Source organism: Anoplopoma fimbria, chromosome 22 (genome assembly GCF_027596085.1).
Source record: "Anoplopoma fimbria isolate UVic2021 breed Golden Eagle Sablefish chromosome 22, Afim_UVic_2022, whole genome shotgun sequence".
NCBI classification, from domain to species: Eukaryota; Metazoa; Chordata; class Actinopteri; order Perciformes; family Anoplopomatidae; genus Anoplopoma; species Anoplopoma fimbria.
Window position 1 is genome coordinate 847493 of NC_072470.1, and position 14453 is coordinate 861945.

At 37.8% G+C, this 14453-nt stretch overlaps 1 protein-coding gene across 1 annotated transcript in view; it reads left to right on the forward strand.

Moving 5' to 3' along the window:
- The window catches only part of LOC129111631 (kalirin-like), a 41961-nt gene that overhangs the window by 23048 nt on the left and 4460 nt on the right, over positions 1 to 14453 (forward strand). The window contains 19 exon segments of the mRNA XM_054623659.1: positions 171 to 240; positions 337 to 426; positions 1041 to 1133; positions 1764 to 1875; positions 2037 to 2227; positions 3233 to 3334; positions 3427 to 3581; positions 4486 to 4588; positions 6047 to 6208; positions 6300 to 6489; positions 12056 to 12106; positions 12200 to 12303; positions 12736 to 12867; positions 13044 to 13157; positions 13305 to 13375; positions 13463 to 13529; positions 13611 to 13714; positions 13796 to 13865; positions 14088 to 14174. Coding sequence (XP_054479634.1) covers positions 171 to 240; positions 337 to 426; positions 1041 to 1133; positions 1764 to 1875; positions 2037 to 2227; positions 3233 to 3334; positions 3427 to 3581; positions 4486 to 4588; positions 6047 to 6208; positions 6300 to 6489; positions 12056 to 12106; positions 12200 to 12303; positions 12736 to 12867; positions 13044 to 13157; positions 13305 to 13375; positions 13463 to 13529; positions 13611 to 13714; positions 13796 to 13865; positions 14088 to 14174 — 2068 coding nt within the window.

Below are 14453 nucleotides of genomic sequence, written 5' to 3' on the forward strand. Positions count from 1 at the left end.
ATGTACTACAGTAGTGCATATCTACAAGTTCCACGACATTGGATTCTGGGTATTTACGACACCACTGCAATAAACTGTAGTACTGCACAAGCAAACAGCATACCCATTTGTTGTCCAGTGTACTAAAGTACCACAGAACTACAGTTCATGTATTTGTATTTGTTTTGCAGTATTTTCCTGAAGGAGCTGGAAAACTACGAACAGCTTCCTGAGGACGTCGGACACTGTTTCGTTACCTGGGTAACCACTTGGTTGTCTATTCTTTTTAAATCAACAACAGATTAAAGTACTTCTTATAGTACTACTACTGAGTACATGTTGGTGTTTGTGTTCCAGGCGGATAAGTTCCACATGTACGTGACGTACTGCCGCAACAAACCCGACTCCAGTCTGCTGATCCAGCAGCAAGGAGCCGGATTCTTTGAGGTCGGTTCCACATAAAGGACAACAACACATACTGCAAACTATACTGTAAATTATACTTCAATATTTACTGCATTAGTACAAAAATAGGACATTAAGGAATGCTACAACTGGTACTGCCAAATAAACTGCAAAATATACTATAGTAGTATACATCTAGGGGACTACAAGTTCAACAACACATACTGCAAACTATACTGCAATATTTACTGCATTAGTACACAAACAGGACATTTACTAGTTCTAAAGAAAGGTACTATAAATAAACTGCAAAATACACAACAGTAGTACACGTCCAGGACATCTACAAAGTCTGCAACTCATACTCTAAACTATACACCAGTATTTACACCCATGGGTTCCACAACAAGTACTGAAATAATACTGCAGTACTTTATGAGGACGGTGACTTGAAGGGAGAGTTTGGACGTCGAGGCCGGAGGGTCGAGAACCAACGACCTGAAAACTAACGTACTCGGTGCAGAGTGAATCCTTCAAAATAAAGCTTGAGTTTAACAGGGTCACAAATAATACATTAATTAACGTTTCTCTTTTATTGTTGAATATTTCTCGTGGTATCAGTTTGTTTAAATCCCTTTAATCTGTTTTGTCTTCAGGAGGTCCAGAGGAGACACGGTCTGAACAACTCCATCTCCTCAGCTCTCATCAAACCAGTTCAGAGGATCACCAAATACCAGCTGCTGCTCAAGGTACTAATACTTTATGAACTAGAAATAAATAGTATTATTAGAGTATTAAAACTCAGATGAACTTTGGTTTAAATGGATTTTACATTCAGAGGAAAACTCAGCAAACAGTTGTGATTATTCACTAAAAATATCTGCAAAAAGAGCAATAAATGTCAAAAAGAAGGGAAATGAAAAGGAAATAAAAAATATAAATAAAGCAGTGAATTCTGTTTATATGTAAAGAAATATGAACTCTGTTAAATCAATATGTTACAATACGTCCTGCCAAATGCTCTTTTTAATTATATTAGTGTGAGTGAATGTATTAATTCTTTCATTTCACTTTTTCTTTTCATCTAATGGATCTAAAATGTTTATTTTATTATAATGCAATTACTTTTGCCTTCAAAATGTTGATAACAGATAAAAAGCATACAAATACTTAAATATGCAAAGTATAGCAGTATATAATGCATCATTTGGTATATAACGTTTAATTAAGAGTTTTTCATAAATAAATACAATATGTGGAAGAACATTAACTGTATTAGCATTTTTTTTAATGTTAAAATGATCCTACATATTGTCTTATTAATTATATGTGAGTATTTTGTGGTAGTTTTAGTGTTAATCTGTGTTGTTTGTTTGCAGGAGTTGTTGGCGTGCTGCGAGGAGGGGAAAGGCGAGATAAAGGAAGGTCTGGACGTGATGCTGAGCGTCCCCAAGAGAGCGAACGATGCTATGCACGTTAGCATGCTAGAAGGTAACACACAGATCATTGGGTCTTTTATTGAGAAGGGGCCGGGGGGCTTTTATTGTGAAGGAGCTTCAGGATCTTCCTTGAGCTTGAAATCCTCTAAAAGATAAAAGCCGACGTATCTAAATATATATTTGTGATCTCACCTGCTGTGTGGTCCCGTTCAGGTCTGGAGGAGGGTCTGGAGGTCCAGGGGGAGCTCCTCCTCCAGGACTCCTTCCTGGTCTGGGAGCCCAAGTCCCTGATCAGGAAGGGGCGGGACCGGCACCTCTTCCTGTTCGAGCTGTCACTCATCTTCAGCAAAGAGATCAAGGACTCGTCTGGAAGAACCAAATATCTCTACAAGAGCAGACTGAGGGTGAAACAAACGCACACATTTATATATATATATATATATATATATATAGATATATATAGATATAGATATAGAAATAGAAATATCTAGGCTATTTAGAAAAATATTTATTATATTTAAAAAAAGATTTAGGCTTTAAAATAATATCTAGACTATTAATACAAATATTAAGACTATTAAAATAAATATTTAGGCTATTTAAAAGTATTTAGGTTATTTAAAAAATATTTTGATTATAAAAATGTTTTTATACTATTAAAAACATATTTAGGCTATTTAAAAAAATATTAAGGATATAAAAAAATATTTAGGCTATTAGAAAATATCTATATTAATAAAACAAATATTTAGAGGATTAAAAAAAATATTCAGGCTACTTAAAAAAATATTTAGGCTATTTAAAATGATTACGGTAAAATAACAATTTGTTTTTTTTTTTCTTAAACTATGTGAAAATAGTGTGATCATGGTTTATGGGGACAAACTTCCTTTGTCATACAATTTATAGAAAAACTTCAACATAAGCTGGAAAAATGTCCTCACAAGGACTATAATGATTATAACAACATTTACCCTCTGCTGTCTCACTCTACCCACCTGTCTCCCTCTACCCACCTGTCTCACTCTACTCACCTGTCTCCCTCTACCCACCTGTCTCCCTCTACCCACCTGTCTCCCTCTACCCACCTGTATCCCTCTACCCACCTGTCTCCCTCTACCCACCTGTCTCACTCTACCCACCTGTCTCCCTCTACCCACCTGTCTCACTCTACCCACCTGTCTCCCTCTACCCACCTGTCTCCCTCTACCCACCTGTCTCCCTCTACCCACCTGTCTCACTCTACCCACCTGTCTCCCTCTACCCACCTGTCTCCCTCTACTCTCCCTCTACCCACCTGTCTCCCTCTACCCACCTACCCACCTGTCTCCTCTACCCACCTGTCTCCCTCTACCCACCTGTCTCCCTCTACCCACCTGTCTCCCTCTACCCACCTGTCTCCCTCTCAGACCTCGGAGCTCGGGGTGACGGAGCACATCGAGGGGGATCCCTGTAAATTTGCTCTGTGGGTCGGACGAACGCCAACGTCCGACAACAAAACGGTCCTGAAGGTGAGCGTCAGTCTGAGGACGAATCAAAAGGTTGTTTAGATAAACTACAAGGTGTCGTCTACCTGTCTACCTGTCTACCTGTCTCTCCTCAGGCGTCGTCCCTGGAGCTGAAGCAGGAGTGGGTCCGCAGCATTCGTCAGGTGATCCAGGAGAGGCGGGGCCACCTGAGGGGGGCTCTGCGGGAGCCCATCCCCCTCCCCAAAACACCCAACCCCACCCTGGGGCGACAGCGCAGCATCAGCCGCAGGTCAGGAAACACAGCTCACACCTCCACGTCAGAAGCCTCCCGCCATGTGACGCTGACCTCTGACCTCTGACCTCTGGTCCTCAGCTCACTCTGTCTTCTGATCATGAAACGTGATGAACCAGACTGCTGTTGTGCTCTTTATCAAAAAAAGACACTTTATAAAACCAGCCGGTGGATTTATTCACACTTTTAGATATTTCTGATAAATACGGCACACAAATAATCAGATTCATGACTTTACTTCTGGGAAAAAGTGTCTTTTAGAATGAATTAAAATGCTAGTTTTTGAAATATTTAAAACTGAACATGCCTGGGAGTGAGGAGAAAAGTCTGGATTTAAGATTAAGTCACTATGTGCATAATTCAGGGATGTTTTAAGCCTTTTTGGTAAATTCTAAGGATTTTAAAATTTCCACACAAGAACCTTTTCAACCGTGCAGACACTGCATTTAAATATATAACTCCCAAATTTGGGATGATGATTTGCACCGAAAATGAAAAAGCTTCTTTAAATATACAAATTAATGGATAACTGTCATTTTATTTTGTACATTTATGAGGTGATTATCCAATAAAAACATTTTAATATGTTACAATCCATTAATTTAAACCTATGAAACCCTTAAAATCTAATTATTATGAGTCTTTATGTAAATCAAAATCCTTTTAATCCATGTAATGTTTAAATACAGAGCAAAGTACCTTTAAAATCAACTTCATTTCTTCATTAAGGGCTTTTAAAATAACAATGTTTTTGGTTTTGAAACAGAAATAATTGTGATAACAAAAGCAAAGTACAAGGAGTTTTTTTTTAGAATAGTGCATGTTTTAAAGACGTGTTCACATACTTTTGGTACTTTTTAAAATCACTCACAAACAACATGTCCGTCCGTCCGTCTGTCAGGGAGACCAGTGAGGACGCAGACAGTCTGGGTGACGCCAGCAGTCAGCCGGACACCGTCTCCATCGCCTCCAGAACCTCGCAGAACACCGCCGACAGCGACAAGGTACACACACACACACACACACAGACACTTACACACACTTTCCAGAGGGGTGTGTCACATGACCTCACCCGGCTGCAGCTGTCTGGGTGTTTTCTCCTCAGTCGTCACATCGTTTTGTAGAAACTCTCACTTCTTCTCTGCTCTCCTCACGAGGTACGTTTGATTCGTTCTACCTGCTGTTAGGTTGAGCTGAGGGTCGGGGGTCAGCGACCTCTGACCCCCGACCCTCGGACACTCCGGTTATGAGCTGTTTGATAGTTTATAGATTGAGGTAAACTACAGTTTGAATCTAAAAAACATTCTAATGCATGAAATAAAATGTTTAAAGTGTCAAAAGTGATAAATAAATTATGATTTATTATAATTAGTGGTGCAGCTAACGATTACTTTCATTATTGATTAATTGTTTGGTGTTTAAATTGTCAGAAAATATTTCTAAACTATTTTTAAATGTCTATTTTTGTCAGATGTTCAGTTTAATATGAAATAAATCAGAAGAAGGCAGTAAAGCTCAGTATTTTAGAGGCTGGAAACAACATTCTAAGTCATTTTTACATGAAAAATGACTAATGATTGTTATTTTTCTGTTGATCAACTAATTTATTAATTTAAACAAATCGCTGCAACTCTTAATAATAATAGGTTATTATAAACCGACACGTTTGTGTTTGAATACCATTTAAATTTGAATTATATTGAAATTCTATCACACTGATCATATTTGTTTGAACTCAAAATATGAATTAATAAAATGTATTTAAGTACATTAACTCAAGTACTGCTCTGAAGTATATTTTGCTGTATTTTAATGCAATGATACATGAAATATTGTACTTTCTACTGCACTTAATTCAACTGATTGTGATGCAGTACAGTACTTCTACTCTACCCAGTAGTACACAAAGTATCTGATATCGTCTCCACATTTACAAACTACAACATTTAGATATTCTTATATTACTTCTAATAATAATACTTCTGTACTTCTAATTAAACATTTTGAATTCAGGATTCTTACTTGTGATACTTTTCCTTCAGTAAACGAGTAGAAGTATAAAGTACAAGTGCAAGTACTCGTGTTTAGTACTTGTGTACATGTACATGTGTTTCGTATCGTCTGCTCACATCTGTGTTCCATTTAAACGGGGAACACCCGTTAATCCCAGCAGACACTCTGAGGGTGTGTTTGTTTTCTACAGCAGCTGGAGCCCATGTGCTCACCACACACACACATACAGTCAGTGTGTGACATGATGTTTTCTAGTCCGCTGTGATTGGACGGGTGGAGATGATATATTGGGTTGATGTAGGACGGATTCAGAGGTTATATTTTAGTCTTTTTAAATGTTTGTATCACTGCACATATTCCTATAGTTCCTCTAACGCTGCAGTATTATATATATATATATATATATATATATATACTATATTAAAGTAAAGACTCGTCCGTCCCTCCAGCTGTCCGGAGGCTGTGAGTTAGTGGTGGTTCTGCTGGACTTCGTCTCCGGTGGACCCGGAGAGCTCGGCGTGCGCTGCGGTCAGACGGTGGAGCTGGTGGAGCGTTCGGCGGAGCGGCCCGGGTGGTGTCTGGTCAGAACGACGGATCAAACGCCCCAACAGGTAAACGAATCAAACGCACTAGAATGTAATGAAGTTAGATTAATTTGTAATAAACAAACGTCTCTAACGTCTACCTCCGGTTTCCCTCCAGGAGGGTTTGCTGCCGATGAGCGCCCTCTGTCTGTCACACTCCCACAGTGCAGCCGACATGGAGGGGCTCATCCCGGCCTCCACCACCTCCTCCTCCTCCTCCTCCACCAGCACCACCACCTCCTCCTCCTTCAACTCCTCCTCCACCACCACCACCTCCTCCTCCAACTCCTCGTCCAACGCTGGGAGGGGTGAGTACTTCCTGTGTTTGCCCCGATGTCACTTCCTGTTTGAACTGAGGGATCTTTAAACATCCTCAGGTCGTTGTTGAGACGTCCAACATCCCGTCTCTCTGTCCTCTAAATATTTAAAACCCTGCTTGTGAACTTGTTTTGTTGTTTGTTCTGCGGCTCAGCATGAAAAATTAAAACATGTTTTGTTTGTTTCTTAGAATCTGCTGCTTCACATTAACGTCACGACTGTGCGTGTTTTAAAGGGACAATATGTGTGTGTTTTAAAGGGACAGTGTGTGTGTTTTAAAGGGACAGTATGTGTGTGTTTTAAAGGGACAGTATGTGTGTGTTTTAAAGGGACAGTATGTGTGTGTTTTAAAGGGACAGTATGTGTGTGTTTTAAAGGGACAGTGTGTGTGTGTTTTAAAGGGACAGTATGTGTGTGTTTTAAAGGGACAGTATGTGTGTGTTTTAAAGGGACAGTATGTGTGTGTTTTAAAGGGACAGTATGTGTGTGTTTTAAAGGGACAGTGTGTGTGTGTTTTAAAGGGACAGTACGTGTGTTTTAAAGGGACAGTATGTGTGTGTTTTAAAGGGACAGTATGTGTGTGTTTTAAAGGGACAGTATGTGTGTGTTTTAAAGGGACAGTATGTGTGTGTTTTAAAGGGACAGTATGTGTGTGTTTTAAAGGGACAGTATGTGTGTGTTTTAAAGGGACAGTATGTGTGTGTTTTAAAGGGACAGTATGTGTGTGTTTTAAAGGGACAGTATGTGTGTGTTTTGTGTTTGTTTTAAAGGGACAGTATGTGTGTGTTTTAAAGGGACAGTACGTGTGTTTTAAAGGGACAGTGTGTGTGTTTTAAAGGGACAGTATGTGTGTGTTTTAAAGGGACAGTGTGTGTGTTTTAAAGGGACAGTATGTGTGTGTTTTAAAGGGACAGTATGTGTGTGTTTTAAAGGGACAGTATGTGTGTGTTTTAAAGGGACAGTATGTGTGTTTTAAAGGGACAGTATGTGTGTGTTTTAAAGGGACAGTGTGTGTGTTTTAAAGGGACAGTATGTGTGTGTTTTAAAGGGACATGTGTGTGTTTTAAAGGGACAGTATGTGTGTGTTTTAAAGGGACAGTGTGTGTGTTTTAAAGGGACAGTATGTGTGTGTTTTAAAGGGACAGTATGTGTGTGTTTTAAAGGGACAGTGTGTGTGTTTTAAAGGGACAGTATGTGTGTGTTTTAAAGGGACAGTATGTGTGTGTTTTAAAAAGTGTGTGGGACAGTATGTGTGTGTTTTAAAGGGACATGTGTGTGTTTTAAAGGGACATGTGTGTGTTTTAAAGGGACAGTATGTGTGTGTTTTAAAGGGACAGTATGTGTGTGTTTTAAAGGGACAGTGTGTGTGTTTTAAAGGGACAGTATGTGTGTGTTTTAAAGGGACAGTATGTGTGTGTTTTAAAGGGACAGTGTGTGTGTTTTAAAGGGACAGTATGTGTGTGTTTTAAAGGGACAGTATGTTTAAAGGGACAGTATGTGTGTGTTTTAAAGGGACAGTATGTGTGTGTTTTAAAGGGACAGTGTGTGTTTTAAAGGGACAGGACAGTATGTGTGTTTTAAAGGGACAGTATGTGTGTGTTTTAAAGGGACAGTATGTTTTGTGTGTTTTAAAGGGACAGTGTGTGTGTTGTGTTTTAAAGGGACAGTATGTGTGTGTTTTAAAGGGACAGTATGTGTGTGTTTTAAAGGGACAGTATGTGTGTGTTTTAAAGGGACAGTATGTGTGTGTGTTTTAAAGGGACAGTGTGTGTGTTTTAAAGGGACAGTGTGTGTGTTTTAAAGGGACAGTATGTGTGTGTTTTAAAGGGACAGTATGTGTGTGTTTTAAAGGGACAGTATGTGTGTGTTTTAAAGGGACAGTATGTGTGTGTTTTAAAGGGGTGTGTGTGTTTTAGTGTGTGTGTTTTAAAGGGACAGTGTGTGTGTTTTAAAGGGACATGTGTGTGTTTTAAAGGGACAGTGTGTGTGTTTTAAAGGGACAGTATGTGTGTGTTTTAAAGGGACAGTATGTGTGTTTTAAAGGTACAGTGTGTGTGTGTGTTTTAAGGGGACAGTAGGTGTGTGTTTTAAAGGGACAGTATGTGTGTGTTTTAAAGGGACAGTATGTGTGTGTTTTAAAGGGACAGTATGTGTGTGTTTTAAAGGGACAGTGTGTGTGTTTTAAAGGGACAGTATGTGTGTGTTTTAAAGGGACAGTATGTGTGTGTTTTAAAGGGACAGTGTGTGTGTTTTAAGGGACAGTGTGTGTGTTTTAAAGGGACAGTACGTGTGTTTTAAAGGGACAGTGTGTGTGTTTTAAAGGGACAGTGTGTGTGTTTTAAGGGACAGTACGTGTGTTTTAAAGGGACAGTATGTGTGTGTTTTAAAGGGACAGTATGTGTGTGTTTTAAAGGGACAGTATGTGTGTGTTTTAAAGGGACAGTATGTGTGTGTGTTTTAAAGGGACAGTGTGTGTGTTTTAAGGGACAGTACGTGTGTGTGTGTTTTAAAGGGACAGTATGTGTGTGTTTTAAAGGGACAGTGTGTGTGTTTTAAAGGGACAGTACGTGTGTTTTAAAGGGACAGTGTGTGTGTTTTAAAGGGACAGTGTGTGTGTTTTAAGGGACAGTACGTGTGTGTTTTAAAGGGACAGTACGTGTGTGTTTTAAAGGGACAGTGTGTGTGTTTTAAAGGGACAGTATGTGTGTGTTTTAAAGGGACAGTACGTGTGTTTTAAAGGGACAGTGTGTGTGTGTGTGTGTTTTAAAGGGACAGTACGTGTGTTTTAAAGGGACAGTGTGTGTGTTTTAAAGGGACAGTACGTGTGTGTTTTAAAGGGACAGTATGTGTGTTTTAAAGGGACAGTACGTGTGTGTTTTAAAGGGACAGTACGTCTCCATCAGCGTCTTAGTCACTTTAGTTTGAACTTGTTTCTAAAAGACACTTTTATAACTAATAAAGGATTATCTTATCTTATCTATAACACAGACATTTGGACAGTTTAGTTATTGAGACACTTGAATGGAAAAGAGTCAACTTATTACTGTCCCTAAAAGTAAAAGTAACAAAAATAAACTTTATGTTTCTTTAAGTAACAAAAATAAACTTTATGTTTCGTTAAGTAACTGAGATAAACTTAATGTCCCCACAGTTAACATAGATAATCAATTATTACCAGAGGTTGTATATGAAAAAAATTAAATGTTTTGTTAAGCCCTCACATGAAACAAAGGGATATTCATCCACCTTTAATTATTACATTTATTTGTATTCGTCATTGTTGACTTTTAGTTTTGCAGTTTCGGTGTTGACAGAAAGAGGTTAAAATTTAACCTCATGAATGTGAATCTGGTTTGACAAGATGTCTCATTCTCACAGAGAGACAGACAGGCGAGAGGTGAGACAGTTTCACAGTTAAACATTGACCTGAAGGAGGTTCAGACTCAACAGGAATCTGCAGCTCAACATCCTGACACTGTGTGTGTGTGTGTGTGTGTGTGTGTGTGTGTGTGTGTGTGTGTGTGTGTGTGTGTGTGTGTGTGTGTGTGTGTGTGGGGATACCTGCTGTGTCATGAAAACAATGGGGAGCTGCTGTTTAAAAATGAAGGAGTTGATTTCAGGTCGTCTCTCCTGTTAATTAAGATTAATTTAGTTTTATTCCACTTCATGGTTTATTATTTCACTTTAATTTATTTTTGTTTATTTCCATATTGTTTATTTTTGCTGTTAATTTTATAGGTTGTTATTATATTTTATTAAACTTATGTTTTTTTTTTGATATATGAATAATTTTTTACCTATTATTGTTCAATTTTATTTTACTACTTATTCAAACTTAATTTGTTTTTTATTTCACATCTTTTTGATGTGTTTTATTCACACTTACCTTGTTTTATTGTTTATTTAATACATTTTTTATAAATATATTTAGATTTATTTTCTGATTTTATTGAATACATTATAATTGAAAATGTATCGTATTTTATTTATACTTAATATGTTTTATTTTTGACTTTACGTACTTTTCAATTATATTTTTTTACATTTTATTTCTCCATTCAACTATTTATTTATATTTTTAATATCATTAAACATTTAGTACAATATTTCTAACGTTATTTTCTCATTTTAATGAATTTGATTTGATCATCTTTCATTTATCTATACTTTATTTCTTTAGTGTTTGTACTTTTCTTCATTTTACATTTTCTTTATATTCTAATGTTTATTTGTAAACCCTGCCTTCATCTATCCCCGCCCCCATGCATAAGCCCCGTCCCCTCCGACCTCTAGTTGGAGTTTCATTCAGCTCTGTGCAGAGAGAGAAACACCTCTCTCTCTGTCTGTCCAGCTCTTTATTTAAAACATTTAATTTCTCTGAATGGATTGATGTGGAAGCATGCCGTGGGGCAGAAGTGCATGCTGGGATTGTTCCGCTGTTCGTGGATGGATTGTGGGAGAGAGAGGTTGGTTTTTAACGTGAGAGAGAGAGAGACGAGTGTTTGAGAGTGTTAATGAGTGACAGGACACGCTGTCTGTCTGTCCGTCTGTCTGTCTCTCATCACACATGCAGTCGTTTTAACCCGTGCAGAAGGAATGTTGTGTTTTCTGGTGTTGAACAGGATGTTCAGGTTTAGTTATCTCTGACTTTAACCACCACACCCGACACAGAGTGTGTGTGTGTGTGTGTGTGTGTGTGTGTGTGTGTGTGTGTGTGTGTGTGTGTGTGTGTGTGTGTGTGTGTGTTCAGTCTGCAGGAGGTCAGACCCCCCCCCCCCCCACCTGAGAAGCTGTCTCACATGTCTCATTCTCTTTCAATGATTTACTCTTTTACTTCACAGTGTTTAAATACTCTGTTACAAGTTAAAGTCCTGAAAACAAATTATATTTAATTAAAAATACATAATATCAGAAAAATGTATTTAAAGTACTCAAAATGCAAAATGGCCTCTTTTAGAATTTTCTTATAGTCACAAAGTTAATTAAATACTTGTATTATTCTATTTTTTAAATATATTAGAGAGTACTTGACAAGAAACCACTATAAAAATTTATTATTGGACCAATTTTTTATTTGTATCTAATTAATATTACATATTTGTCCCTTTCTTCTTATTGTGTTTTTTATTATTATTTTTATTCATAACTTTTTTCTTGTTGGTTTGAAGAATAAGTTACCTTACATACCTCATATGTGAATATATTAGTTAATTACAGTTTTTAATTCATGTCATTTGGTTATGTGTAGAAAACAGCAAATAAATACAAAGCCCTTATATTTATTATTTATATTATTCATTAGTATAACCTTTGTATTTTTTTCTGACCTTTCTCTTTTATTATTAGATAATTTTTAAATATGTTAAGTCATAATTTTGTTTATATCGAAGGCCTGTAATTGAAAATTAATGTATTTTTACTACATTATTTATTTGCTCCTGACTGTCTGGTGTTTATTATTCTTTAAAGTCTTCAGGTGGACGTGAACGTATTCTCTCCTCATAATTCATATTTATATGAAGTTTATTTAATGTGTGAGTGTTTGTGTCTCTGCAGACTCCGGTCTGTTCGGCTCTGAAGCTCCAGGACTCCAGACGTCCAGTCAAAGTGAGACTAACATCACCATCACTCACATTTACTGACCCTGCTGACGGACAGTGAACTCACCGTGACCCCTCCTGTTGTTTTTTTCCGTCTCAGGTGCTACCTGCCCGGCGGTGTTCGGAGTGGGCGGGGCTCCAGGCGGCGCCGTTGGCTCCCCGGGGTCCAAACGCAGCGGCTCTGGAACCGGAAACACCCTGAAGGTAAAGACACGTAGTACTGTCATCAGTATAAATATCATAGTACTGTCATCAGTATAAATATCATAGTACTGTCATCAGTATAAATATCATAGTACTCTCATCAGTATAAATATCGTAGTACTGTCATCAGTATAAATATCATAGTACTCTCATCAGTATAAATATCATAGTACTGTCATCAGTATAAATATCATAGTACTGTCATCAGTATAAATATCATAGTACTCTCATCAGTATAAATATCGTAGTACTGTCATCAGTATAAATATCATAGTACTGTCATCAGTATAAATATCATAGTACTCTCATCAGTATAAATATCATAGTACTGTCATCAGTATAAATATCATAGTACTGTCATGAGTACCTTGTGCATTAAATATGTCACAAAAAGAAAAAGATGTAGTTTAGATTTATATATTTTCGTTTCAGCGCTGGTTGACCAGTCCGGTCCGGAGGCTGAGTCAGGGGAAAGCAGACGGACAGAAGAAACCTCCAATCAGAACCAGGAGGCGGGACAACAGGACGGAGCAGACCACGCCCCTCACCGGGAGTGCACAGACGGTAAATAAACACACAGAACATACAAAAAACACCCACAAAAAAACATACAAAAAAACATACAAAAAAACATACAAAAAACATACAAAAAAAACACACAAAAAACATATTTTTTTTTTTACAAAAAACATACATGTGACGACGGAAAAAAGACTAAATGTTTTTGTTTGTTTGAGCAGAAGGCGAGGAAGGAGGAGGCGGGGCAGAGCGGAGGGGAGGAGGAGCCAGAGGAGGAAAGCCACACCCTTTTACCTCCTCCCATGCAGATCATCAAGGACCCAAACAACCCCGAGGTAAACGGAGGAGGACGGGTTAATGTTTATTTTTATTTATTTATAAAATGCTTAAAAAGTCCAGTTCCTCACAGGTCTTTTTTCCTGTATATTTGATCTAAAGTCTGTATTTCATCTCTAATTGTTGTATTTTTTATCTTTTTTCAGGCTCTGGATTCAGATCAGGGCTCCAACGAGTCGGACACCGAGCAGAGAAACAAAGCTCTGAGAGGACGAATGTGAGACAAACATATAAATAATAAAAATAAATAAACTTTCTGTTTGAATATAAAAAGAAAAAGATTTAAAGCGTCTGTGTTTTACAGGTTTGTGGTGAACGAGATGATCCAATCAGAGAAGGACTACGTGAAGGACCTGGCTGTGATCGTGGAGGTGAGACATTAAAATCAGTTTACATGATTATAAATATATAAACATATAAATATAAATATAAATACTCTGTCTGTGTCTCAGGGCTTCATGTCCAGACTGGAGGTCAGAGGAATCCCAGAGGACATGAGAGGAAAAGACAAGATCGTCTTTGGAAACATCCAACAGATCTACGACTGGCACCGCGAGTCCGTCACACACTTTATTGATAATAATAATATTAATAATAATAATAATGATAATGATGTTAATAATACTGTGTGTTTCAGTTTCTTCCTGGTGGAGTTGGACCGATGTGTTCAGAATCACGACCTGCTGGCCGACCTTTTCATCAGACACGTGAGTTCAGTCAAAACTGGACAGCTCCCTACACGTTTAAACTAACACAATTTAAAGTTTTGGTGTAAAAGTACACACATTACTGCAAATCTACATGTAACAGTACTGCAGAAATACAGTCAAACACACACTAAAGCATGTTAATAATGTTAATAATACTAATGTGTATATATATATATATATATATATATATTTATATATATTTGTGTTTGTGTTCTGCAGGAGCGTCGCCTCCACATGTACGTTGTTTACTGTCAGAACAAGCCGAGGTCAGAGTTCATCGTCATCGAGTACGAGACCTTCTTTGAGGTAACGCATCACTTCTGTTTCCAGAAATACATTCTTTAAAGTATCAGTCTAAGTACCAGACGTATACTTCAAGTTTAAGACAATTTAAGTACTGAATTAGTCAAGATTCCATCTGAAGCAGCGTTGCAATAAAAGAAACAAGAAAAAGTCATAAATAGAGGACGAACCTGCAGCCTTCACTAAACGGGAGGTTTTCTGAATGGAGTCTGGTGTGGAGGAGCAGCAGCCAAACGCAGGAGAACCGACTGGGATCTTGGATGAAATGATTGTTCTGCAAAA